At 35.4% G+C, this 24,991-nt stretch overlaps 3 protein-coding genes across 3 annotated transcripts; 1 reads left to right on the top strand and 2 right to left on the bottom strand.

Moving 5' to 3' along the window:
• The first annotated feature begins 1,228 nt into the window (after positions 1-1,228).
• On the top strand, positions 1,229-4,754 carry LOC139088640 (hatching enzyme 1.2-like). The gene is made up of 3 exons (XM_070637894.1): positions 1,229-2,399; positions 3,265-3,435; positions 3,947-4,754. The coding sequence occupies exons 1-3, from the start codon at positions 2,027-2,029 to the stop codon at positions 4,483-4,485; spliced, it is 1,083 nt and encodes a 360-aa protein (XP_070493995.1). The 5' UTR covers positions 1,229-2,026; the 3' UTR covers positions 4,486-4,754.
• A 526-nt stretch (positions 4,755-5,280) lies between these two features.
• Positions 5,281-7,143, bottom strand: LOC139088623 (flexible cuticle protein 12-like). Its single transcript, XM_070637878.1, has 3 exons — positions 6,827-7,143; positions 5,906-5,930; positions 5,281-5,475 (listed from the first exon to the last, which is right to left on the bottom strand). Exons 1-3 carry the CDS (start codon positions 7,085-7,087, stop codon positions 5,438-5,440), a joined length of 324 nt encoding a protein of 107 aa, XP_070493979.1. The 5' UTR covers positions 7,088-7,143; the 3' UTR covers positions 5,281-5,437.
• A 5,735-nt stretch (positions 7,144-12,878) lies between these two features.
• LOC139088659 (natterin-3-like) lies at positions 12,879-14,627 on the bottom strand. Its single transcript, XM_070637917.1, has 4 exons — positions 14,479-14,627; positions 13,956-14,117; positions 13,568-13,654; positions 12,879-13,249 (listed from the first exon to the last, which is right to left on the bottom strand). Exons 1-4 carry the CDS (start codon positions 14,498-14,500, stop codon positions 12,939-12,941), a joined length of 582 nt encoding a protein of 193 aa, XP_070494018.1. The 5' UTR covers positions 14,501-14,627; the 3' UTR covers positions 12,879-12,938.
• Positions 14,628-24,991: the final 10,364 nt, after the last annotated feature.

The following is a 24,991-nucleotide window of genomic DNA, read 5'->3' as shown; positions in this document are numbered from 1 at the left end:
GCAGGAGCAAAATTCTGAATTTCGCTCTTAAGAGCAGGAGTGAAATTAAATGTATGGAAAAATATTTTGGTCGTTATTGGCCGTTATTGTCAATCATTTGATTGTTTCCGGAGTCCAAAAAGGTTACTTTCTTTTATGTTGGGACCCAAGTTGTCATTTTAAGTATTAGACATGAACTTTCAAGGTCTGGAAGTACTTCCTTTAACCATTTTTCTATGCCAAATTAAGAAATTGCATGAAAATTATCTAAAAGGAAGACAAAAATGATGCAAAAGTTGTGCTATTGCACAATTTGTTCTAAAATCTACCACTTTGTGCATTTGGAAGTAAGAAACTGACTATATCCAGTGCCTGAACTTCCAAAAACTTCATTTTCTTTAATTTCGATCCCAATTCCATTTTCGAACTTTTGTGAAAAACATGTGGAACCGACCACTTCCGCTGCTTCCAGCACGAATTTTGATGTTTCTATCCACTTTAGATGATCCATATTACCCAATAGCCCTATAAAATGTTCAAAAAGGCAATGACTTCTATGCTTAATATCATTTTTTCTTGAGAATTTCGTTATAAGATATTTTTTCCTGGAATTGCAATGGAAATAGGTGACTTTTTGAACATTTTATAGGGCTATTGGGTAATATGGATCATCTAAAGTGGATAGAAACATCAAAATTCGTGCTGGAACCAGCGGAAGTGGTCGGTTCCACATGTTTTTCAAAAAGTTCGAAAATGGAATTGGGATCGAAATTAAAGAAAATGAAGTTTTTGGAAGTTCAGGCACTGGATATAGTCAGTTCCTCACTTCCAAATGCACAAGGTTGTCGATTTTAGACTAAACTTTGCAATAACACAACTTTTGCATCATTTTTGTCTTCCTTTTAGATAATTTTCATGCAATTTCTTAATTTGGCATAGAAAAATGGTTAAAGGAAGTACTTCCAGACCTTGAAAGTTCATGTCTAATACTTAAAATGACAACTTGGGTCCCAACATAAAAGAAAGTAACCTTTTTGGACTCCGGAAACAATCAAATGATTGACAATAACGGCCAATAACGACCAAAATATTTTTCCATACATTTAATTTCACTCCTGCTCTTAAGAGCGAAATTCAGAATTTTGCTCCTGCTCCTGAGAGTGAAATTTTTTGGGAGTGAAATAAAAAATTTCGCTCTCAGGAGCGTGAGGAAAATTGATCAATTTCGCTCAAGAGTAAAATAAAAATAAGAGTTTTTTTATTCAATTCGACTCCTTTGATTTTCGCTCTTAAGAGTGAAATTAAAAATTTTAAACACTAGTTCGGGTCTTGTATGGTGCCGGATTAGGTTGAAATAAGGAATCATGAAAGAGTCACGCTAACTTGGTACCAGAGTCAAACCAGATCGGAGTGAAGTTTGAGCCGAATCCGATACTAAGTCATAGTAACAACGGTATTATGCCCGATTTTCGATCAATTAATCGACTTGAGTTAGGAATCATGCTAAGAGAAACTGAGGTCTGACTACGAGATTGATCAAATGTCAAGTGTATATCTTCTCGTGGTATACCTTAATATCTTTAAATACACCGCCGATGACTAGCTATTTGCCGGAAAAAATGCGATAAATAATAGAGTAAAAGCATATCCAAAACATTTTGACTGAAGGGTGTGCGCCCTTTGGTCAGGCTTTGGATGCTGTAAGACGTCACTCATTTGCTTGTTGGTATAGAAAAGTCATGATGTATCTCAAAGCCGGCATGATGCTCACATGGAGTCAGATTTAATAAAATCTCCAATTTCACGCTCATCAGAAGTCATGTGTCTTTTTGGAATTAGTCAGACAAGCTTAAACAAGTCTAATGCTCTCCGTCAACATCTCTCAAAATGAGCAAAGATGATCAAATATTCAAATTTATTCTCATTTTTTCTCTCCGAGCGACTCAACATTTGTCACCAAAAAAAATCCACCTTAACAGCATCTTTGTATCTCTTTTTTGCACACAACAAAAAAAAAATCAACAAAGCCAGTTAGCGTCACCAAAAAATGTCAGAAAGAATTTATTTGTGTCTTAATTTGTTAATTTTAATAACAAAACTCGCTGCATATCCAGTCAATAATGACGACAAAATTGTATTTTTTGAGGAAGAAGACGAGAGATTTAACGACATAATCGATCCTATAAAGCTACTGAAGCAAAAAGTCAATAAATTAAATTACAAGAATTTTGTTAATAAGACAGTAGTGACAATAAGTCGATTTGATGACACAGACATTGATGATAATGCTGATGACTTGAAGGGAAAAATTCATAATTTAGTGCTAAGTGATCAGCTTGTGGAGTCGGCAAATAAGACGGAGGAATTCTTGGTTGATGATTTTGTGAAGCAGGGACTTGAGAATGGAGAGTATTTCCAAGGTAAGGTTACTTTTTGTACAGAATAGCAGATGTCGGGTAATTGATCTAAATTTGGACATAGGCTGGCAAGTCTCTGGGATGGTGCTGGATAATTCTCAAGTCGTTGTGACTCTATCATGGTGCCAGATCATGCCAAGACAGCTGTGACTCTAGAATCTTGCTGGATTTGGTTGAACTCAGGCTGGCAAGTGCTCAGGTCATGCTCAGGTCAATGTGACTCTGAAATGTTGACGGACTCAGCTGAATCGAGGCTGGCAAGTCTCTGACATGCTTCTAGACTATGTCAGATTCACACCAGCCTGGGCATGCCTCAGTCACACTGACTTGTATCGGATTCAGTTGAACACGGGCTGGAATGTCTCTCGAATGGTTCTAAATTCACACCAGCCTAGACATACCTCAATCACACTGACCTGGGCTTGTCGGATTCAGTATAATTTAGGTTAGCAAGTCTCTGATATGCTACTGGACAAAGCCAGATTCACACCAGCCTGCGCATGCCATAGTCACATTAATCTGGGTCGATTTCAATTGAGTTCAGACAAACAAGTCTCTCGAATGTTGTTGAACCATGCCAGAGTCACACCGACATTAGAAAAGTCCAGGTCTCGCATTGTGCTGAGCCATTCCCAGATCGGCTTGACTCTGTCATAGTCCGACACCATGCCAAAGACTTGCCAGCCTTGATTTAACTGAATCCATCAACATACCAGAGTCACAATGGGCCTGGGTATGGTCAGACACCATTACAGCCTCACACAGCTACAGTTCCAGATCTAAGCTTAATTACCCGCCCTGTGCTACTCAATCTAAACATTCCACACCTAAAATACACACCAATAACATTCCTTTCTTCTTTTTTAAGGTGACATGATAATTGCAAAAAATCAAGAAAAATTCTTCTTTGGAAATGAAACAGAAGTTGATGAGAATGGTCTACCGTCAAGGACAGGCATAATTGACACAAATTACCGTTGGAGAATGAGAAACGGTCTTGTCGTAATACCTTACAAGTTTTGGTCAAGTTCAAGATTCAGTGAGTGTTTAAGATGATGGGAGATTAAGAATTGGTGGGGGACTGTTCGGATGTTATGTGACTTAGTTAGTTAGGCTTGGATTTGGGGGCATGGGAGTATATTGTTGGGTTTTGGGAACGACTGTAGATAGGTCTAACTGCCTATAGCCTCTGTTGGTTCGGAATATTGTGAGTATATCCAATCCATGAGCATTTTACACCACCATAACAAAGTCTGAGCATGCGAACTTCTTAAGAGCGTTACGTAATAAGTGAATGACCCCTTAAGGGTATCATTCGTAAATTACATAACGGATAGAGGACGGAGGAACCAAATTTTGGTTCGTAATTTTGCTGCAAAGCGTTCCAGTCGACTCAGTGCGTTTTCAGACAGCGGGTACCCTGGAAGGAGTGCTAAAGGGTCTTAAAATACGTTACGTAACATCCAAACATCCCCCTTCGCTAATCCGATTAACTCATCAACCTTTTTATACTCAATTCTCTCACAATTCTTTTCTCACAATATTCACAGCATCTAAACAAAAGACGATGATACGTCTAGCCATGGATGACATTGAGATGAATACATGCATACGCTTTACGCCACGCTCAAGAGAATCGGATTTTATATTAATATATTCGGGTGATGATTGTTCGTCGTTTCTTGGACGTGCCGGTGGTGAGCAACTTGTGTCGTTGCGGAAGGACGGCTGTTTCTCACGTGGAATTATAATCCATGAGCTAATTCACACATTGGGATATGATCACATGCAAAATCATCCAGATCGTGATCAATATGTCAAGATTTTATGGAACAATATTAAGCAAGACAGTCGATATAATTTTGATAAGCTTGATTCTAATAAATTTAGTAATTTTGGTACGCAGTATGACTATTATTCAATCATGCATTATGATCCGTTGGCATTCTCGAGAAATGGAAGGAGAACAATAGTGCCGATTGAGGAACAATACAGGAATGTTATTGGACAGAGAACGGCGATGAGTAAAGGAGATGTAGCGAGGATTAATATCATGTATGAATGTGATTATGGAGGATTTTATAAGTAATTTTTGGGGATTTTTATTGTAATTTTTTAATTAAGGATTAGATCTGAATAGCACAAGTTGGGTAATTGATCCAAAATCCGGCAATAGGACAGCATGACTCTGACTAACTAGATCTGCTACATATCAAGTCAGAGTCCCGGCGATCTAGAGTTGGATTTTGGATTGATTATCAAAGTTGACTCGGATTTTTGTATGAAAACGTCGATTTAAGTTGTCTTGACTTCCTTCATATAAAATGTGTGTCATCTTTGACGTTTGGCTTTGACTTTTAGAATCAAAAATAATAAAAAATACATTTTTTTTATAATATAATAAAAATATAATTTCACATTTATTGAACTTTATTTTGCAGCTGATCTCATAATTGGTCATCAAATGATATGTTTAAGCTTGAGCCTGTTCACTCATGACTAGGAACAGAGTTGGTAACACTCCAGAAATCGGACTACACTGGATTCCAATCTGACTCCAAAATCCGACTCCAGTTAAGTCCGAATTTCATTAGAGTTGGCTCCAAAATGAAGTTTTGTTAACTCTAAGTTAGAATTTTTTTAGGTTTAAGGTGATTTTGGGACAATTTGAGGAAGAAAGGTGGAGGGTTGTGGGGAGGTAGGTGTGAATGGCGGATTGAAAGGGAATGTGGTAGTGCGGGAATAAGAGTGGAGGAATAGGATTGAGGGTAGGAATTAGAAAAGCCCCATTTCTTCCACTTTAAATAATAAGTGAGCAGCCTCAAGATCAATTTTTACAATATCAATGGATGAACACTACATATCATTAAAAAAATTTACAAAATTTTATAATTTTTATATCGGACTTTCAATTTTATTTACAAAAGTTATTTTAAAAAAATTTTTGCAATTATTTCTTACAAAAAATTTTGGCAGTTGGTGTTGCTTATTAACTCGAATAACAGACAAAAAGGAATTGAGAATCAAAACAGAAAGGAAATTTATTTTCCTACAAGATGAGCTCCAGTTGGTTGGAAACCTGTAATTGGTAAAGAAAAGAAGAAGGTGTGATTAGTGGTTTTAAGGCATAAATTTGACATTAAATCATGTCTTGAGAAATATCGAGATTGAGACTGTAAAGCTTTGGTCTTGATCTAAGTCTAGAATCAGGCTGAGAAACTAGGCGTGATCGGCAATATTTATATGAAATTACGCGGTATTTGGCAGTATTTTGCGGTATTTTAATGGATCCTGCGGTACTACCGCGGAATTTCTCAGCCTGGGTCTAGAACGAAGACTCAGTCTCGGTCTCGGTTTCGGTCGCAGACTCGGATTAAGACTCAAAGTAGAAGCCTGAGTCAGACTCAATAGGAGTCGGACTTGGACTCGCTCTTCGGGTTTTCTAGTCTTCGATTCTTCGATTCAGTCTCAGTCTCAATAATCCTTAAGAATTAATTTCTTCAACTTACCATTTTCATCAGCAACATAGTCAACCTGCGAATTAAGATAACAAAAGAGAAAAGCATCAATAACAATAATTCATTGATTTAGTTCTTATTCTAGCAAATTTTCAGCATATATTATAGATAATAAAATGGAGAAAAGAATGTCTAAGCATGTCTAAGAAGAGATTGAGATGTTATCGAGTCAGGATTATTTAAATAGGAGAATTTTTAATGTTTGTCGTTAAAAATTAGATCCAATAACAAAATTTATGGTTCAAATTGCATACGATTATCAATTTTTGTAGACTTAGTTATTGAGCTATGAATAGCTAGATGATGCTCAATTAATCAATGCTAAAGTCATCAATTAATCGATAAAATCCAGTATTAATGAGTTGACTCTGGAATAGCGAATGATTTGAATCAAATCTAGCACCAATTCGCAAAGGAACTGTACAGAGCCATCTAGGAACGGATTTACCATTAACTTGGCAATCCAGCAATAGGAGAGCTTGAATCACAATTGTTCTGTACACCCGGAATAGAAGAACTCGAAGTCGATTTGGATCATGTATGGAAAAATCTACTTAAGTGAGCTTGGACTCAATATTATGTTATTCAGGAAGAATTAATCATAAATATTGATTATTTTGACACTTAAAATTGGAATTTGGCAAGCTTTAGGCTGTTATGCAGCCAGATTTAGACACTATTGAAGTGTGATGATGGATCACAATTGATCGGTAATTCCTCAATCAATTTCAATTCGGTAATTGGTTTAAATGGCTTGAATTGCATTCTATGTGCTGTTTAGTCATGGCTCAAACCAAGATATCCCATGACACAAAACAATTTGAATAACACTGCACAATTCCAAGCCCAGAAGTCACTACGATCCTAATCAACCTATCCACAACTCCCCAACAACTAATCACATCAACTCACTCTGTATGTATTTCCATCAGGTCCAACATATTCGTATGATCCACGCATTACAACACCTTCATTTTCTCCCAAAAGTTTAACTTCACCAGTTTCATCACGCTTTGTTCCATCAGATTGTTCAAATCCAAATTTATAAGAATTTTCTGAGACATCATTGTATTCCTTAAGAACTTGAACGTCATTATTTGGATTAACTTTTGGTGGTGCAGCAGCTGCAACGGCAACAGCAACAACGGCAAATAAAACGATTGCGAATTTCATTTTTAATAAAGTTTTTTTTAAGTTTTGCTATGAAGGTTTTGACGAATGAAAATTTACTGAATGCATTTGACTAAGATGATGGGTCTTTTATAGCTACATTTGACTTCGGTCATGTTTCTTCTTCTTTTTTTCGGTTTTTTTGAGCGCTGTGACTCTATTATTTGGTCTTTTTCGTTTGTTTTGTTGAGTGAATAAGAAGAAATGTTTGTAAAAAAAAAGTTTTAATAAAAGTTGGAGGGATGGGAAGATGATGTTGTGATGGTTTGGGTTGGTGTTGGAGTCATTGGAGTCATAGGGTAGCTTTTTGGGAGGTTTAAGAGATTGTAAGTTGACTCTTTGGGTAGATTATGTGATATTATGGCCATATTTAAGCTTTGAAGTGATTCAGATAAATTCTGGTAAAGTATTGGACTTGTAGCTTGACTTGTCGGGTAGTTTATGTGATATTTTGTCAATATTCTTGCTTTGTAGCTTGGCAGTGCTTCAGCTTGATTCTAGGAAAGTATTGGACATTTAACTTGACCTTTAGGGTAGTTTTGATGATCTTTTGTGCATATTCTAGATTTGTTGTGATTCTGACTGAGTTTGAGTGCATTTTGACTCATTGCCGCGCATGATGATTCTCAAAATTGAACTTAATCGATTGAAACCTTCAACCAGGAGCTGATTTCTCCGATAATGCTAAGGATTATGCTCCAGTACGATACAGCACCATATCCAATGCCATCCTTTGAACCAGAACAGTGATTTACCCAATATGACAAAGTTAGTTTTCTCCAAAGGTGTACCAGTGGTACGGAATTTTATCGTACCGTATCTCCAGAGTCTCTGGAAATGTTAGAGATATTTCAATAAGCTGAATTGGATAATCCGAAAATGAAGATAATCCACTTTAATGAAACAGGCCGATTGATCCCAGTTCGCCATATCAGCAACTCATAAGTCATTTCCCAACAAATCAAATCCAAAATATTCCCAAACTCTATGAACCAAATTCAAATATCACAAGTAAGTCGGTCAAACAATCCCAAATTCCATTCAGCTAGTGCAAGTTTCAGCTGATGACATTATAATCTTCACGAAGCCTAGCCTGAAGCTAAGATTGTCAGCTTAGTCGTCCATACATACGTGAAAGTCGTCTTCATTTGTTCTAGTTAGATAGGTTAACAGAATCCACCAAAAGAAGGTCTAAAATTGTCTTTTGAGTATGAAATGCTATGAGCAAATGGCTGTCCCTAACAGACATGCTTATGAGCATTACTCTCAACTTACTCAGCTCTTGCATGCATTGCACATCATTCCCTTGACCTTGAACCGAACCGAGCAATTCCAGACAATAGTTCGAGCATCATTCATGGAAAGAAATTGGTAAACGATAACCAGCTATAGAGGCAGCCTCAGGCGCCAAATGAGGAAGGCCATGGATCATACTTGTTCTGTACGGTCAGCGAAGTATGTAAGTAAATAAGTAAGTACTTTCGAGCATCCCAACCTGCTCCCGACATCGTTTAATCCTTTCAACTTTTAATAATATCGAGGATGACAGAACACAAGATAGACGATGATGAGAACAAAACCGGAACATTTTTGCCAAAAAGTTTTATTTTTTATTATTTTTATTGTCGCTTTCTGTATGAAAATTAACAAGGCGTGATGTCAATTTATCAAAAGACACAAGAAGTGCAAAAGGTTACGGTGAGTAACGATGGCTTTTGTTTGTAAACATCTGAATGTCGGTTTGGGGAAGAAGCTGTTGAAAATCTTGATTATGTTAATGATGGTGAAATATATGGCGATTAGAAAATTCTTTAATAATCAGTCATTAAGGAATAAATTTATCAAAAAAATGATCAGAACTTGTTGTGTGTTTTTTCCGTTTGTTGGAGTTCTGCATGGATGAGATGATGCGCAGTATTGTGAATGATTGTGCGGGATTTTTAAGGATTATTGAATTGTTGAACAAAACTTCCCAGCCTTTGGTCTTCATATTCGGTAGTCTTTGGTCGTCTTCGGTCGTCTTCGGTCGTCTTTAGTCTTCTTCGGTCATCTTCGATCATCTTCGGTCGTCTTCGGTCGTCTTCGGTCATCTTCGGTCATCTTCGGTCGTTTTCGGTCATCTTTGGTCGTCTTCGGTCATCTTCAGTCATCTTTGGTCGTCTTCGATCATCTTCGATTGTCTTCGGTCATCTTCGGTCGTCTTCGGTTGTCTTCGGTTGTCTTAAATCCATTTTCGGTCGTTTTCGGTCATCTTTATTCGTCTTCGGTTGACTTTAGTCGTCTTTGATAGTTTTCGGTCGTCTTCGGTCATATTCGGTTATCTTCGGCCATCTTCGGTCGTCTTCAGTCGTATTCGGTTGTCTTCGGTCGTCGTCGGGCTTCAAACTTCGCTCTTCAGTCTCGGTTTTGACCGAGCTGCAAATTCTGTCAAATTTGCATAATTCCCGTGATATTTATTGCATTTTAAAAGACATTAAAAACGTTTAAAAATGCAAAAGTCAAATTGATAAAAAAATCTATAAAAAATGCTGTCCACAAATAGAATTCATTGAGTAATCAAAAGCTATAAAAATTCTACCAAAAAAACACAATTTTATTGATTTTTTATGATTTAATAATAATAGAAAAATAAACAAATAGTAAAAGACAGTTTTGAATAGCTTCATATTCAGCTCTATGAATATACAGCATACACATGATTTCCATTCGTACACGCAGAAGTCAATGACCTTAATGGAGATTCACTCTTAATTTCATTTTCTACACACGGCGTACAGCATGAATGGCACAAAAAATTGTTATTTTCGTCTTGATCGGCGTTAATCCAACAAATTTGGGTATCATTAGCACATCAAAGAATATCTGATGATGACCCATCTCAATCATCAATGCAAAGCTAAGAGATCATCATTAAATTTCAAGAAAATCTCTTAACATTGATTGAGGTAGCTCAATAACACAATGGCAAAAAAAAATGTGAAATAGCAAAGGATTTTTGAGGCTTGTTTGGCATTGATATGTGATGCAGGTGGAAATTGATTAATGTGGAATTTATATTTAAATGTCCGGTGGAAATCTGTCATGCTAAAATTCTGGTAAATTAAAAAAGTCGGCTGAAATTCTGGAATGATAAAAAGTCGGCTTAAATTCCGGCATATTAAAAAAATAGGTAATAATTTTAATATAATAAAAAAAAGTCGGCTAAAATTCTAACAGAATTTTAATTCGGCTGAAATCCTAACAAAACAACGTCGGCTGAAATTCTGACAAAATAAAAAAATTGACTAAAATGCTGACAAAAAAAAATTGACTAAAATTCTGACAAAATAAAGTCGGCTAAAATTCTGACAAAGTAAAAAAATGGTAATTTAAAAAAAAGTCGGCTGAAATTCTGGAATGATAAAAAGTCGGCTAAAATTCTGACAGAATACAAAAAAAATGCAAAGTCGGTTGAAATTCTTACAAAATAAAAATGCCGGAAAATCTATTAAAATTCTGACAAAACAAAGGGGTCTGAAATTCTGACAAAATAAAAAATTAACTAAAATTCTGGCAAAAAAAAAAATTACAAAAATTCTGACAAAACAAAATTTGCTGAAATTCTGACAAAATAAAAAAATTGACTAAAATGCTGACAAAAAAGACGGCTGAAATTCTGACAGAATACGAAAAATATTTTAAAATTCTGACCAAAAAAATTAAGCAAAATTCAGACAAAAAAAAGTCGGCTAAAATTCTGATCAAAAAAAAAAATTCCGCCAAAATTCCTACAATATCAAAATCGTGACATTTTAGCATCCAAATCACCAGTCCATCATCTAATCCTCACCATAACTCACAAAGTGACCCCCAAGCAGCACTTAATACCATCCGACTTAATTCATTGTTGCATATGTCAAGTTTAGATTTTGTTTCTAAATTCAAAGAAGCTTTATTCACATTAAAGTCCAAAAAAATACCCAAATCTACAAAAAAATCATTGACTCATCTTCGCAAAAGATTTAATTAAACTAATGGCGCTATAGACCGACCAAATGTCACGATTGTGTGGTCAATGTCGCTGCTAAGTTCAAATGAATAATTCTCAATTTTTATTGCCATTTTTGGACACAATTTGGCGCAGATTCACAGATTTAAGCGGAATTAAGAAGCACAAAATATTCTTACATAACTAGTCAATTGTCCCCGTCAATAATGGATGTTGAATTTCGTAACATCTTCATTAATAGTGTCAAAATTGATCAAGTCAGCCTTGACATTTTGTGAACCTGTAAAAGCTTAAAAATCAAGAAGTCAAATGTGATGTGTAATTGCTATATGCACATGTTGAGGCTCTTTTTTTCGGGTTATTATAAAACGCTTAATGAGGAGCTTAGATGTCTAGACTTTTTGATACATGCAGGTAGTTGCTATAGGTCATCCAATTGATACTTTGCGGTACTTTTAAATGCCTTGAGCATCTTTAATGGAGTTTTGATCGTTCTTTGGTATGGAATGTCGGAATATGATCAATTATGTGCGTAATGTTGCGTATAAATGAGTCAAAAGGGTACTAAACTATGTCAAAAATCAGGAAAAATGGAAACAAAGGGTACATAACTATGATCAAGTGCAAGCTCACAATTACGCTAAATTTCAGGCAAAAAAGTACATAATTATACTGAAATTTGAAAAAAGGGGTGCAGAACTATGTAAAAAATAGTCAAAAGGGTGTGAAACTACACTAAAATTAGGTCAAAAGGGGTACTAAAATATTTCAAATAAAGCTAAATGAGTACATAAGAACATTCAGTCAAAGGGGTGCAAAACTATGACAAAATTCAGTCAGAGGGGTGCAAAACTATGACAAAATTCAGTCAAAGGGGTGCAAAACTATGACAAAATTTAGTCAAAGGGGTGCAAAACTATGATAAAATTCTGTCAGAGGGGTGCAAAACTATGACAAAATTCAGTCAAAGGGGTGCAAAACTATGCTGAAATTCAGTCACAGTGCAATTATAAAATATACAAAAATATCATAAAATTCATTCAAAAAGGGGTATACAACTATACTGAAATTTGTCCACAGGGTGTGAAACTATGCTAAAATCTTGTCAAAACTACACTCAAATTCAGTCAAATATGTACAAAATTAATCTAAGATCATCCAAATCATCCACCCACATCAAAATTCAATCAAAAGGGTACGCAACTATGCTAAAACATTTAAAACAGCTTAGTCACCATAGCTTCTTCTATAAATCAACAGATTCTTGTAGCTTAATTGATAGAAATCTCTGCACAAAACAGGTTACCTTCGCTTTTGCGCCACACGTGCCACATTTTCTAGAATTCAATGATTTTTAATTGAGATTAAAACGTGTAGACAAACTAAGCATATGCTACATTGTTACACAGCAATTAGTCAATACAAATGTTTAATGTTTGCTGTCAGCATATTTGAGAAATGTCAGTTGTGCTGCTGTGCTGTGTGCGGCTTATTGTTGATATTATTATTGATTTTGTTGGATTCTTTCGGTGTTATTGGTTGGTATGGGACCGAGTAGTACAGGATAGGGGTTAGGGCAGTTGCTTAGGGTACTTAGATTGAGGTACTTAAGGTTTAGGGTGCGTAGCTGCATCTTGGTCCCCTAAAACTCTACCAAATTGGGTATTTGAACCTAAAATCTTACTTGGCTGATCATTCAGATCCAATAAGATCCATGACCACCCATAGATGTCGCCTGTAGCTGACTCTATCACTGACTTCCACTTACCATCCCAAAATCCATCCCAGACCCCAAAAAACCATCAATTTTTAACACTAAAATTCAATCAATTTATTCTAAATTCTTAAAAAAACCACCAAAATTTCTCATTTCTTTCGACAATCATCAGTGTCACTGGAACTAGATGTATAGGAACTTGACGAACTCGAACTTCCTCGGCTCTTCTTCTTCTTCCTATCCTTCTTTTTCTTGTCCTTCTTATTCTTGTCCCTTTGTGTCGACACAAGAACTTCATAGTGCTGAAATGGAACTTCATGTCCACAAAATGGAATGTACAAGACACGATGTGATGGATGAATTTTACCAATTGTCATTGAACTTTGATATGGAGCGCGACCAATGAATAAATGTTCATGTCCATATTCACCGACAGAGATGGCGCCTGGTGCGACGTTTCCTGTGATTTGGGAGAAGTTAGAGTAGGTTGTTAAAGGAGAGGATGAAGTTGACTCGGATTTAGGAAGGAGATGTCGACTTGAGTCTATTGTTATTGAGTATGGAGTTGAGTAGACTCAAGGCGGCATGTTCTTACTGAATTTAAGTCAACTACATGCTCTTGGGTCAAGAACTGATCCTTTGGGTTTTAAATGCCAGAATTGAGTACTTATGTAGTTTAGAAATCATTTCCAGGACTCAAAAGATTGATTCCGAGACTCAGCACATGTTAATCCTGAGATTGACAACCCTACTGACCCTATATCATATTAATACTAACCATCAGAAGCTGGCAACCATCTAAAACTCCTTGATTTCCCTGTTAGCACTTCATAATTATGTACTGGAATTTCAGAACCGTTATAAGCTGTAATAATATAGGAAATGTCATGAGATGGTCAATTTAGTACGATAAATACGATAATTAGACATAACCTCCCCAATATCCCCCAAATCACGCCATATACAGCTCGGTCTATACACTTCGAACATTTAAATCAGTGGTACGCAAACTTTTTTATGACACGGCACAACTTGGTGGTAATCCTCGACCAAAACCGCACACGACATGAGGTTCATGACATTTCTAAAAAAATTGAGGCAGACTAACGTGCCGCGGAACATAAGTTGCCCACCACTGATTTAAATCAAACAAATTTTTTACTTACAAACTGATGCGCTACGCGTTGCTGGAATTATTTTTGCTGGTAACATTACATTACAGTGCATTGCACGCCCAACATACATTTCATGTCCTCCGACGTCAATTCCACCTTGCACAGCTTGCCTTGGAATTCTATCAGATGGTGTACTTTGTCGCCATGTAAATGCTAAATTTGAGAAGAAGAATTGTGAGGAATTATGTTAGATTTTTGATGAAGATGTGCTGAATAGTGAAGGAGTGTTGGGTGATTGATCTGAATTCTGGGATTAGGATGGAGTGGCTTTGACTTGATGACGGACTGACTCGGCTTAAATCGCGTAGCTTCGGCACATTCTGATTTTGTCCCGTAGCCAAGGCCGGCATCAAGTCTGAGCCACGCCAGCCATTAGTCGGTACAGGGCTCTGACATAATGCAGCATCTAAGCTAAATCCAGTACCAAGTCAGAGTCACACCTGTCTAGAGCCAGATTATCCATCAATTAACAAATTTGTGGCTACTCAGCACTGATTCCTGTCTAAATTCTTACACATTTTACTCTTTGAAGCCATTCTGCAGCTCCTTTATATTCTACAAAAAATCCACAAAATTTACTCAAGAATTCCAATTAAAAATTCACAAAATAAACACTAGAAATATGAACTCTCACTGAGCACAGCTGGAAGTAAAATAATCGAAATCTTTGCCTTATCATTTGTTTAGTTTTTCAGTTTTTCTTATCTTATCACATTGATAGCCGCGAGTATCTCCGATAAAACAAACATTTATTTAATAAATATAAATACATAAAGATGAGTCATGCTGGCTTAATAGTTATGGAATTTATGGTTTAACAAGTTGAAAAATTATGAGTTTTGTGAGGTTTAGAAGCGCATTTTTTTGAATTTTTGGAGTTAGAGTGGTGTTAATGAGGTGAATATTTGGATATTGGATTAGGGAACGTTGGGAAATTACGTAGAGAGTGGCGGAGAAGATCGAAGAGGATAGGATAGAAGCGTAGAGAAGCGTAGAAGAGCGTAAAGGAGCGTAAAAGAGCGTAGAGAAGCTTAAAAGAGCGTAGAGAAGCGTAGAAGTGCAGAGAAGAGCGAAGAGGAGTAAATAAGACCGTAGAGAAGCGTTAAGGAGCGTACAGAAGTGTAGAGAACCATTGAGGAGCGTAGAGAAGCGTAAAGGAGCTCAGAGAACCGTAGAAGAGCGTAATGAAGTATAGAGTTGCGTAGAGGAGGCGTAAAAGAACGTAGAGGAGCGTAAAAAGTGCAAATGTACTTAAAGAACCATAGAGGAGCGCGGAATAACGTAGATGACCGTAGAAGAGCGTAAAAAAGCATATCGGAACGTAGAGGTGCGTAGAAAATCGTATAAAAGTTTAAAAGAATGATAAAATGTGTAGAAAAGCGTAGATGAGCGTAGATGAGCGTAGAAGAGCCTAGAGTAGCGTGTAGAAGCGTTGAGAGGCGTAGAAGAGCCTAGAGAAGAGTAGAGGACCGTGAAGAACGTAAATAAATATAGAGGAGCGTAGAGGAGTGTAGAAGAGCGTAGAGAAGCGTAGTAGAGCGTAGTGGAGCGTAGAGAAGCGAAGAGGAGCATAGAAAAGCAAAGAACAGCGTAGAAAAGCGTAAATGAGTGTAAACGAGCGCAAAAAAGCGTAAAAGATCGTAAAGGAGCTTGAAGAAGCGTAGAGAAGCACGGAAAAGTGTAAAAGAGTGTAGAATACAGTAAACGCGCGGAGAGAAGCATAAGTTTGACCCTGACATTCTCACTTACCATTTCACTTACAAATCATCACCAAATCCCCCAAAAAATCATCAAATAATCTTCAAAAAATTAATTACTAAACTGCAAAGGGTCTCCCGGTCACTCTCAATCATTCCCGATGACAGCATACATCCACAAAATAAAAAATTATTTAAATATTCATTGACAACATAAATCGCGTGTCAATTTTTTTATATTTACATAAAATGTTGAATGAATATAGCTGAAGATACAAGCCTGAAACGTCCACATGAATTAAGATACGTTTGATTTATTTGATGAACATTTTTCGCTATTATTAGCATTTTTAAAACATCGATTTAACCTTTTTGTGACTGAATATTATTTCAAAAATAAAATAAAAAAAATTAACGAGATGTGATGGCTGCTTGAGTAATTGATTGATGATGAAGCTAATGTGATTTTGATCATTTGTTTTTTTGGCATAAATGGCAATTTTACTAGTTGTATGACTTGTTGCTGATTGTCATTGTTTGAGGATTTTTTTGGTGAAATTTCAGCTTTTGTTTATGATTATTTGGAAAGTTTGAAGACATAATCTCATGAAATGCGCTGTATGCTATGTGTACCGAAAGTGATTTCAAACTTGTTTTTCTTTCCTGTTTAGAATTAACTTTTTGTTGCCTCTAAAAAGTCAAAATAAACAGATAAGAGGACAGGCTTTTGTTTTTATAAAAAAGACATAATTTTAAGTATAAATTTGATTCCGCAAAAGACTTCCTTAATTTATATCAAATTTTGTGACAGCTTGTGTCGGAAAGTTTGCAATGTTTTAAATTGAAATGTTAATTTTTGAACATTTCCTGGACTATAAGCAATACTCGCAAGGATTCTCATCTTATCCAGTATATTTAAGATGAAAAAGCTCTTGAGAACATGCTCCTTGCCTAGTAGGGATTTTAGCTTGATTTTGAGTTGGTAAGACTCAATTTAGGAAACAAATTTCAGAATTCCAGGCATAGAGACAAGAACGAGGTCGATTTGAATACCAATACTCTAGCAGACAAAAAGCAAGATCCGAAGAAGCTCCCTTCAATATACAAGATAAGCATGCTAGGAAGCGTGGCTCAAAGCTTTATTTGCTCTATTCTATTCTAGGGATACTTGCACTAAAATCGGAAAAACAAAGGAATTCTTTGTTATTTTGGTCTAGATAAATCATGAAATTAAGACTGAGCATGATTTTGGTATTGAGAATCCTCACTGACTACAACATCGGGATGATGACAAGATGTGAGAATGTCATGATGACTGCATGGAAGTTGATTTCAACAATTTTTTACGATGAATAATGAAAATTGACATGTCGTACTGTTCGGAGGCGGAAAACAGAGCTGATTAAATTTTTTTGAATATTTGGATCATTTATGATAATTTTTGATCATTTGTTCAGCTCCGCTCTCTTGATGGAAGTCAGTTAGTTAATTAATCAATTTTAAATTAGTGGCTCACTTACTTGCTTCACTGATCGTCCAGATCAGTTGTAAACCATGAACTCCCACAAGAATCGCCTGAAGATGGCTCTATCGCTGGCTTCCACTTGCAAATTTCCGATTTTTTGAATTTTCGATGGTTATGAGGGCTTAAAGTCGTATAAGTAGAAAGAAAACCGTTGAAAAATGCAAAGATTCATTAAAAGCCAATAAAATGCTTTAATTGACTCAAATTCAAACACAAATCCACTTCTTAGCTACCACTTTACCTGCTTAAAGCTTGCATTAATTAAATATCAAATTATCAACTTTTGTGCTTTTTCATTCAAGTTCACTGCATTCGTCAAAAGCTTCAAAAGTCCCCCAATTCTTCAGAATCTTCAATTTCACATCTACAACATCTTCTGCAAATCATCATGAAACGCAGTATAGAGTTCACAAAGCTAAATGTGGACATAAACATTAAGAAAGAAAAAAATTCACAAAATAGCCACAAAAATCTCAACAAAACTAAACAGAAGAGATTTAAGCAATAAAACTGGAATGACGAATAAATTTTGACGAGAATGTCGAAGGTAAAAAAAAGATTTTTTTGGTGAAATTTCCAGTTTTCTGGCCAAAACGAACAAGAATTAACAAAAAAAAGAATTCAAAATAGGAAAAATTAATTTATTTTTTCTTCAGAATTTTTGTATTTTTTGCAGTCGTTTTTCGGGTTTTTTAATGGAATTTGAGAGTTGATTTCGATAGATTTTGGATTTCATTCATTTTTGCTAATTTTTTGGTTTGAATATTTAGAATTTTGTTAATTTCTAATAAAAGAATTTTTGTGACAATTCTAATAAATTAGAGTATCGGGAGCGCCCATGGTACCCATCTTCAGAATTTTCAGCTTCACACGTCTTCATAAAATGGATTTGCATGACCCCCAATTACATCCCATTCTCTCTGATACCCCTCAATTTCCGGCTTCACTAAATGGCTTCAACCGGCTTCCATTCTTGTATCAGCAAAGGAATTGGGTGTTTATAATATAGACAGATTAATAAATATTTATGTAAAAAGGGCTAGTGTCATTTTTGACGATTTTACATAAGATAATCTTATGATATTATCAATAAATTAGATAACATTCAAAAATACGTTATAACTAGTTAAAGGCAATGTCTTTTAGTCCATTTTGGAACTCTTAGGAATGAAACTTTATGAATTTTGTTGCGAAGTGAGAATTATGGTCCATGATTTTGCAACAAAGCGATACGATGAAAGAAGGGAACGTTTCCTTATAGAAAACATGTAAATAACCAAAGAATCAGGAGGTGGTTTAGCCATTATAACAATCCATGATCAGAAACTACCATAAAAATTGTGAAAATCACATGATAATGTCAAGGAAAAAGGGCATGTTGAGATATTCTAGAATAGCCAGCGATAGAGCCAGCTTCAGGCGACTCCTGTGGAGGTCATGGATCACAATTGATCTGTACGACCATCGAACAAGTAAGTAAGTAAGTAAGTAAATAAGTCCTACCCTAGATCAGCGTAATTCGGACTTGATCTCAAAATCCAGTAAATTCAAGGTAAAGTCACGCAAGTTTGGTGTCAGTCCGATTATCCAACATGTGTTTCATGAGTTTGTTACACTTCAAATAATGACATAGAGTAGATTGTGTCAAAAGTCAATTTTTAGCCAAGGGGGAGGAACTTACATTTTTTTCATGTAAATGCAGGTGAAATTCATGTAAATGCAGGTAAATGCATGTGAATGCAGGTAAATGCAGGTAAATGCAGGTAAATGCATGTGAATGCAGGTAAATGCATGTAAATGCAGGTGCCATAGAAAATGAAGCAATAGATCGGAATTGAGTCGATTTTCCTATAGATGGGTGGAAAATTCCCGGAAAAACCGATTTCTCCTCAATTTTCTTACTTATGAATAAAAACCAAACGATAATAACCAGTAAATTGGTGTTTAAAAGTAGTCTTGAAAAAAAAAGTAATAGTTTGAAAAAGTTCAATTTTTCCTTGATTTGGATGAAAATTACTCAGAAAAACCGAATTGTTCATTAGTTTTCTTTATTGCCAAGTCAATCGACGTTTGACCTATCCGCTTAATCTGATCCCTTAAATTTTGTACCAAGCTTGGCCTACCTGCAATACTTTTTAGGGCACGGTGTGAATATATCAATGAAGGGCTTCTATCCAAAATACTAGTTGATACTGGATGCTACTGGATTTTAGTTTTGTGTACTATAGATCAGGAAATTACTGGATCTTATTATTATACTGTAAAATTGACTTGGATACACTTTGTTGTTTTGTACAGAGTTGTTACATATCGAAATACTATCAAAGGCAAAAATCCATCACAGATATTAACTTTAGAAAGGAAAATAAATCTGCCTCCTTCCAGGTTTGTCTAGCCAAAAACAATACCTAGGCAACGGCACTGCCTAGCCATAGGTAATAATATTTATCTAGGTCCATAATTTTTTCTGATTTCTACAAAAAACGTTATTTATCTACTCGAATCTTTGCAGGGTTTGCTTAGGCATAGGCATACTTATCATAAACAAGTCTATGTAAAGGCAAAAACTATTGCCTTTGGCTATACAGTGCCTTTGCCTAGGTATAATGTTTGCCCAAGCAAATTTGTTTGCCTTTCTAAAGGTAATGCATTGGCTAAGTTAAAAGATAACATGAAATAGCTAGCCACCTACTCACAGGCATCTATCTGACAATTCTGTTATGTATTTAAGTATTTTGGATGTTCATGGATCTTATTATATAGTAAGCTTGTTTTGGATGTTACTGAAATGTAAACATACCCAAGCAGACATGGAGCTTGCTTGATTACAAAAATGTGCATTCTCTATAATATTGAATGAGTATAATCATGTTAACGCTCATTTAGGGGAGTATGCTCATTGTCAGTTAGGGATAGTAGCACTGAATATTGCTACTGATTTAAAATATTGGATAATATTTTAAATCTGTACCAAACAATTTAATCGGGATTATACAGGATCTAGTACCATCCTGGATCATTATTTCCTTCAATTAACAAACTTAAAGACAATTTTACAGAATAATAATAAGACTTAGCAATTTTTAGAACTATTATGAACAAAAACTAAGACCCAGTGACATCCAGCGCGAACAAATAGGGCATAATAAATCTAAGTAACATCCAGAATCCTCAACTCTTTAATCTATGAACATCTAGACTCATTTTAAACAAAGAAATGATATTTAATAATGAACAAAATCACATAATTTTAACTGTTTTTGTGATTTTGCGTATACATACACGTATATGTTTTTGTATAAAGTACGCATATAAACGTATATTTACCCAACCCTAATCTACAGTGAAAAACTCCTCAGAAAAGTCGAATTTTGAACTTATTTCCTTGTAAGGGGAAAAAAATCTTCAGAAAAGTCGAATTTTGTCATTTTTTGAATCACTAGGTTATTAAACCATAAAAAAGTCAAATATCGGCTTGATTTTGATACCAGAGTGTAAAAAAATCATGGACACATCATCAAAAAGTTTTCAGGATGAATATATCCGTTAAAAATCCAATTTTATTAAAATGCAGGTAAATGCATGTGAATGCATGTAAATGCATGTAAATGCATGTAAATGCATGAAAATGCAGGTAAATGCAGGTAAATGCAGGTAAATGCATGTAAATGCAGGTAAATTTTTAAGTTCCTCCCCCTTGTTTTTAGCATTACCTAATAATTTAACAGCCCTTAATCCTCATTAATTTCAAACAAATATCATAAATTAATCTATAATGTCCTTAAAAAATATGCCTAAAAATTCTTGCATAATATTCTATAAATACAAGAACTAATCTAAAATTCATTTGAGGCGTGCCTCAATACCAGAACATATCAGAATAAATATCAAGCTGTGAATTAAAAACGATTTAAGTCAAAGAATCAATATGACTTGAAATAAATCATAGATTAATAAAAATGACGACATTTTCAAGTATTTTAACTATTTTTTGGGTGTATTTTAAGGAATTTTTGGGTGTTGGGTGGGGGGAGTCATGTGCTGCATATTTGTCGGGATGGTGCTGTACCTTTCTACCTTGCTGTTGTGTCCCGAAAAAGCATCAAAATGTCCCGATTTTTCAAGAAATCGAAAACTCCATACTAATATTGGAATTTTTGACAAGAGGGCAGTGAGGGGGCCGTAAGGGGGCAGTGTAGGACCACTTAGGGTTCCCAATGCTGAGACCGCCATTTCACGGATAGTCTCTCGAGAATTTGTCAAAAATGAGACTTTTTGAGACTTTATCGGATAAAAATTGAATAAATTAGCTCAAAAGTCTTTTTTGGAATTTTCCCAACAATTTTGCAGCACAACACTGTCCAGCTATGCTTCATCCAAAAATCCATCAAAATTTGTCCAAACGCTCCCCATCAAGTGACATTTCCATCCCCAAAAAATCCTCTTAAAATCACTCTAAATTCTAAATTTGAAAAATGACTCAAAAGATGAATGGCAAATGTTCATGAACATGATTTTTGTTGCTTTCAACGTCCTCAAGCCATTAAAATATTTTTTATTCTATTCCCAAAAAGACTGAACAGGTTAAGTCCCATAAAAGAATTTAACAGACGGCCTTGATATTCCCAACTTTTTTTTGTTATAAATTTGCATAAATCTGAAAAAACGGCTAAAAACAGATTCTGGTCTGTATTTACTCATCATCACTTAAACTTGAATTTCTTGTTATATCTGATTCATTTTCAGGTTCAAAGTTTTTTTTGAAGGAAAAAAAAGAGAAAAAAGAAATAGAAAAAAAAGATAATTTTTGCAAAAATATTTTATTGATTGCCAACACGTGTCAAATGGTTTGATTCTTGTGGAATTTGATGGGATGTTATGAGAAAGTTAAAGGATTTGTTAGGAATGATGCTTAATTGATATTTGAGCTTATATCCCGAATAGGACAAGTTGGTTAATTAATCCAAAATCCGGAGCCAGACCGACGTGACTCTAGCTTGGTGTCCAAATCGAGTCCAGCACCAATTCAGAACCAAAACGGCGACACCAAACCGATAATGTTAAACCGTAGGGACCCTGAGTTGTGGCTTGACTCGATGTAGACACCAAGTCAGAGTCACGTCTATCTGATGCCGAATTGTGGATTGATTGACTGACTTGTGATATTCGAAGGGCAGTCCGTTGGTTGCATAACCCAAAAAATTGTCTTTATTAATCCCTCCTTCCTCAATTCAGCCACAAAATTTGTTCAAATGATCAATCGAATTCAATAAATTGCAATCAAAATTCGGAATCTCTCTTCCACTTTAGAACACGTAACTTCCGAACGTCTCCCTTAGAAGTTGACCGCCACCTATAGAAGTTACCCAACCACTGCTCCTGCTCAACATTCAATCCCATCTCAAAACTAACAAATCAGAACTTTCTCACACAAAATCCTGGTCCATAAATAACCAGTTCACATTCCCATTCCCATCTAAATATATTCTTTTTGTGACTAGAAAATTTGCTTAATTCTGAATTCTTTGAGATAAAAATGAGCAAAAATACCTTCGACAGAATTCAAGGCATAAATTATTTGAGGTAGATATTAATTTTAAATCTCTTCTTTTTTTGGTGTAAATGTCACGCATAATTTTATTTGTTGATGTCGTACAACAGCCTTGACCTAACCGGTAAAGAGTTATGTCGCATTCTTGGGTTTTGTGGTTACTTCCTGGTGATTTTTGTGGAATTTTTGTTGGGTATAATTGAGTTTATGCTGTAATAATGTTTGAGGTAGACCAAAGAGCTCATGAGATTAGTGTATGAGCAACGATGCAAAAGTGCTGGGAAATAGGAACTGGCAGAAGTTATCTAAAGAAAGATCCAGCTTTCGAAGAATTCTAAATGCTGCAATGGGCTCTCGTGTGCCGTCGCAAATGAAATAAGTAAGTAAGTAATGCTTAGATACTGAAATTTATTCCATAGAAGTTTTCAGCATTGGTACACTTAATTACTTACTTCCTTCGCTAGTCGCACAGATCAATTGTGAGTCTTGAGCATTGGTATGTGGCACAAAACTTGAGCTTTTTGAGTTAAAAACTCAATTTCTAATGTTGCTTTCCTTCCACAAACTGATTTCGGAAATAGTTCGTTGTAAATCTTGTTATTTTTATCCTGATTGTGGTGCTGCCATCTTTCAGACAAGGTGGTTTGGATAGGCTCCTTTAGCGTAATTATCTTGGCATCTACCTCAGACACCCGTAGTTTAATTAGTGGAAATAGGGGATATTACGAGAAAATATACACTTGACATTTGATCAGCTTCGATGTCAAGCTTCTACGATTCCGATTGAGTCAAATATTGTTTGACAACATCGAAGGTCGTCGAATGAATCACCCTAAGTCTAAATTTATGAGTTTATTGATGTTTAAATACTTTAGTTTGAGCTCTAAGCTCTGAGAATAGCTAGATTATGATCATTAAATTAGCTTTTTTATTACCAAAATTTCCTTTAACATTCTTCTTGACATTTAGTCAGCAATCCAGACTATGAATCTTCCAGATAGACTTTTATTGTGCTTTTGTGAACAGACATCCTATTTTTGTAATTAAGTTTCAGGATTCGGGATGCAGAATGACATTTAAAAAGGCACATGTTCAATGATTAGATGTCTTTGCTAAAATTAAATTTTCAAGTTTTCTTCCAGAATTGGCAATTAATGAAAAATGTTTAGATCGTAAATTCTAAAATCCTGCTTGTTTGACCTTTTGGACAGATTCTTTTGGGATTGATGCTAATTAAGGGGGATTATTGGCAATTTATGGCAAATTTATGGTTCATCAGTCAAAGGATTGACGTTGGTATGTCATAAAAAACTAAAAGAATCATCAGAAGGAATGATGGATATCCACAGGTATTTTTGAAAATCACGTCAAGAAGTCACAGGTTCTTCTTTGTCAATTATGTACAAGAATTTGTTCTGTTTGAGTAGCTGTGAGATAAGGAATAAGACTCAGATGTTAGATATCCTACAGAAGAGATGTAGGGACATATAGCTGGAACAAGATGACCCCAAAGTCAAGAATGACTCAGTTTTCTGGTCTAAATGAATGAAATAATCAATGTCTGTCATATAATTCGCGGAGATCAGCATGATATACCTTATTTAATGGTACCATAAATCTAAATAACTGCAAAGAAGCCGAGTCACTCATCCACAAACTGGACGAAGCAGCAAAATTCCATTTTCATCTCTAAATCAACCAAAGTCAAGTCACAAAGTCATCAGAATACCCAAAAATCATCTAATCAACGCGGAAACATAGCAACACCTAAGCAACTACAGACATCGCGTTGTTCGAGTTCAATCTCCAATACAAAATAACAACAGCCTAAAAAGTGAAAGTTTCATGAACATTCATAAAAAGCTACAACAATGCCAATGCCACTTTTAGTTTCAAATCCATCCACAAAATCGACAACAATTCTTATTGTCATCCATAACCAGTTCTAATGAAACTGAAAATAATAAAATGATTCTAAAGTCTCGACAATCAGCGCTTAGAGGATGCTTTATTTTTATTTAAAATAATTCAGTGACATAATGGCATTAAAAATTCAAATGACCAAAACGGTGAACAAAACACAGAACAAAAAAAGTCAAAGAAGACGCGATTAAGAAAACAACAAGAAAAAACAGAATTTCAAGTTTTGACCAATTGATGATCTTTTTTGTGCCGATGTCAGTCGATAGAATGTAAATTATTATGCGGTAGCGTCAAATATGACCTTCACATTGTGAATTCTAAGTTCTTTGTT

This window comes from Chironomus tepperi, unplaced genomic scaffold (genome assembly GCF_022539635.2).
Source record: "Chironomus tepperi strain 1889 unplaced genomic scaffold, CSIRO-AGI_Ctep_v1 contig_168, whole genome shotgun sequence".
NCBI classification, from domain to species: domain Eukaryota; kingdom Metazoa; phylum Arthropoda; class Insecta; order Diptera; family Chironomidae; genus Chironomus; species Chironomus tepperi.
The sequence above is the reverse complement of the archived record's forward strand: the minus strand, read 5'-3'. Positions and strand labels throughout refer to the sequence as shown.